General features: G+C 41.2%; 1 protein-coding gene across 1 annotated transcript in view; it reads left to right on the plus strand.

Annotated features, from left to right (window-relative positions):
• Nucleotides 1–2232: 2232 nt before the first annotated feature.
• Nucleotides 2233–3450, plus strand: part of clcf1 (cardiotrophin-like cytokine factor 1) — a 12895-nt gene continuing 11677 nt past the window's right edge. The window contains exon 1 of the mRNA XM_035669499.1: nt 2233–2548. Coding sequence (XP_035525392.1) covers nt 2530–2548 — 19 coding nt within the window. The 5' untranslated portion in view covers nt 2233–2529. The remainder of the gene's footprint in view (nt 2549–3450) is intronic.

A 3450-nucleotide genomic window follows, 5' to 3' on the forward strand; every position in this document is an offset into this window, starting at 1 on the left:
AGGCAAACGAAAACGGCTCCAAATTAAACATGTCAGTAATATTTACTGCTCTGTCACTTACAGACATCCCACAAACGAGTTTCTACACAAGCGATAGAATAAAACGTGATAAAACTTCATGTCTTACTGTCAATGTGATGAGCCGCTTCGCCTGTTTCCCGCGTGTAGCATCGGGGGCTAGCCCTACGTCACAGGAAACACTCGGTTGGGGTTTGTATTTACTTCCGGTTGGGCGAAGAAGTTTTTTTTTTTTTTTAATCATTAAATGGAAAACATTAAACAACCTGAAGTGTTTTAGATGCAGATGTTTGTGTAATACTTGAACTATCGAGTTGCAACTCCTGTTTGAAAACAGACCGGTAGAGCAGACTGCAGTGACTCCTCATCACCACTGGGTGGCGCACAACACAGCTGGTGAAATAGGCCTTTATATTATTATTAGACAATATATTATTCTATTTTGCTCTGTTCTATTCTATCCTAGTCTTTTCTATTATAATGTCAGAGTTGTAATATTAAACAGAACACAGAGTGCAACAGTGCAGGTGAAAGTACATCTGTAGTAGTTTATAATAAGAGTGAAAGGATACTACATCAATTATTAAGTCACAGTCTTTATACAGTCTATGGTCTAAGTAGTTATTTAGATTTGTGCATGATACAGAGCAGACTTAATGAGGCACAACATCAGATAAAACTCATTACTCAAACTAAGAGCCGTGGGATAAAAATGAACAGTGTGGCCCCTGATAAACCCGTCTGTTCCTTCCACTCTCTGAGCGTTGTGTATAGTTTTTCTACATAGTCCTGGATTGGCCGAGAAGCCAATAATTTGATTAAACAAATTAATTCAAGAAAATGCAACAGTAAAGCACAAAAATAAAAAATAAAACCCCCCAAAGAACAGGGTCTCAGTAGCCTATATTAAAACTTATTTCAGGCTCTTATCGTGTCAGGTGATATTATTTTTTAGTGGCGTGTATACTGCCTCAAAACCAGTTGACACACAGTAACCCTGGAGCCTGTGGGGCCCCTGAGAGTCCCGAGGCCCCCAGGAGGGTTTCAATCTGAGAGCGATACAAACCGGTCGGGCTATCCGAGTGATTATGGAAGAATTTACCAAGAGGCCCTGACTCCCGTGGGAGCGGCAGGGATTTGTTTTCATTTAAACCAATAAACTACAGTTTCAGGACAACCCGGTGACGCGTCTACCTGAGGGTCTCTTCCCTCGTGCACGCGCATCTAACCTGCGCGCGCCCCGGTGTGTGCTGCTGTTATATGACTGAGTGACAGCTGGAGGTGAGAGAATAAGATCACCCTAATCCCACTGTCAATAAAGGCTAAAACCTGAGGAAAGAAACTCAGAGCAGCGGGCAAACATTCGTCTTCATCCTCAGAAACAGACTGAATATTCCCTCCTTTGATAACTTGCGTCGCGACTGAGAGGCCTCTAAATTCATAGTAAATTATTTCTCTCGAAATATCCTCATTAAAGGCCTCTAAATGAAATCATATAGCCTATTTGACTTAATGCGATACCCTGTTATTAATCTATTTTTGTCTATCCTAATAGTTCCCAATAGATATTCAAGATACGTTTTAATTAATTAGTTATTTTAACACTAATTTGCGGCCTTGTTTTGCGTAAATAAGGCGAGGGGGGAAATTATCGCTCATATTTGTCAATTGAAATAATTTGAATAATAAAAGTTAAAATTGAAAAGAAAAAAGAAAATCTACATAAAAAGAAAACCAGGTTAACACTTGTGAGAAAGTTGGGCCGACAGAGAGATAAAGCAGCGAGAGAGAACATGTAATTATCTGCTTTGCTGGGTGATCGGAGGGTCGCAGGGTTGCCGGGTCCTCATGGCCCGCAGTGAACTGATCCAGCCGGACTCACACCTTATTAAAGGTCGGCAGATTAAAGATCAAACAGCGGCAGTCAGATCGCGTTCAGGAGGATGACGACTGGAGAGAGACAGAAATGAGTTGTGACAAGTCCCGTGGTTCAGCGGCTCAGGCTGTGATGCGTCAACCCGGTGAATCACCAGCGGCACCGAGGAGGAGGACAACGAAAGAAGGAGAGACAGGGATGGGAAGGAGGGGAGGAAAAAAAGGAGAAAAGGGTAGAAAGAGAGGAGGAGGAGGAGGAGGAGGTACAAAAAGGCTCCGCCGTCATTCAGTCTGTCACACAGACCACACACACCAAGTCAGCGGACCGTCAATATTTAAGCTCCATCCTGTGACTATCTCCTCTCCAGTGTAACATCTTTAATATGATCAATACATCCATTTATAGGATCGACTCGACATCACCTGCGTTTTCTCCTTCATCCTCTCCAGAGCTGAGTGAGGAGGGCAGATTTAATTGAGTCGACACATGCTGAAAAGTTTTTTTTTTTTGTTTTTTTTTTTGCGAACTAATCTTCCAGAGCAGAGGAGACATCTTTATCGGGTTATTTCTGCTGAAATCTGCCAGTGGATGAACTTCTGAGAGCGCAGTGAACGGAATAAAAGGATTTGGAGAAAATGAAAAGGTGTTGCGGAGGTAAGTTCTTTAATTTAATACGTTTTAAAAAACATAAAAACAGCCTTCCTGTCCTGCTTTAATAATTGCACTTTTATTATTTAGTTGCAATGTTCCTGTCGTTCGTCATTATAAAGATTTAATTTCTATCTATTTTTGCCTACTTTCTAAATTTGATCCTGTCTTGTGGTTTAATTGCGCATAAAAATTGGAGCTGAAACTAAAGAATCTAATTAAAACGTGCTTTTATATTCTATTCAAATTGTATCTGTAACCCTGGAAAGAAATTAAAACAGTTAAAAAATGTTTTTATTTATTTAATTTCTTCTCCAAATTAGTTGAAAGGTGGTTGTAAATCATTTCCTCACATTAGATAATTATAATGAATAAACAGGTCATCACCCTCAAAGGTTATCAAGAAAAGAAAAGACACAGGAAGAAAATTACATAGCCAATCGATCAGGCTTTTTACAAGACGTGAGGGGAACGTGAGATTAACAAACCACAAAAAGAGAGAGAGGGAGTAAAAAGACTGAAAGAAAATGTGTGTATGTGTGTGTGTGTGTGTGTGTATAAAAGAGAGAAGGGGGGGGTTGGTTGGTTCTTATTCACAGTAAAAAATGACAGGGGTTGAGGGGGTCAGAGGCAGCTAAAGCCCCTGTCTAGTTAGCTGTCACCGATATGAGAAAGTACATGATTCACGTTAGTCAGGGTGTGAGAGGACAGGCACACACACACACACGCACACACACACACACACACTTTTCCCCCTGGGATGACTGGTGCGGCTGCTGCTCCGTGTCTAGGAAAGGAAGGGAAAGGAGGTGAAAGAAAGAGGGAAAGTCTGAAGGATGTGTGATGAAATGATGCGCTGGACAAAAGATCACCAAGTTCCTCTCCTTCTCTGTCTCTCTCTCTCTCTC

This window comes from Morone saxatilis, unplaced genomic scaffold, assembly GCF_004916995.1.
Source record: "Morone saxatilis isolate NCDOM2014 unplaced genomic scaffold, NCSU_SB_2.0 Contig22, whole genome shotgun sequence".
NCBI classification, from domain to species: domain Eukaryota; kingdom Metazoa; phylum Chordata; class Actinopteri; family Moronidae; genus Morone; species Morone saxatilis.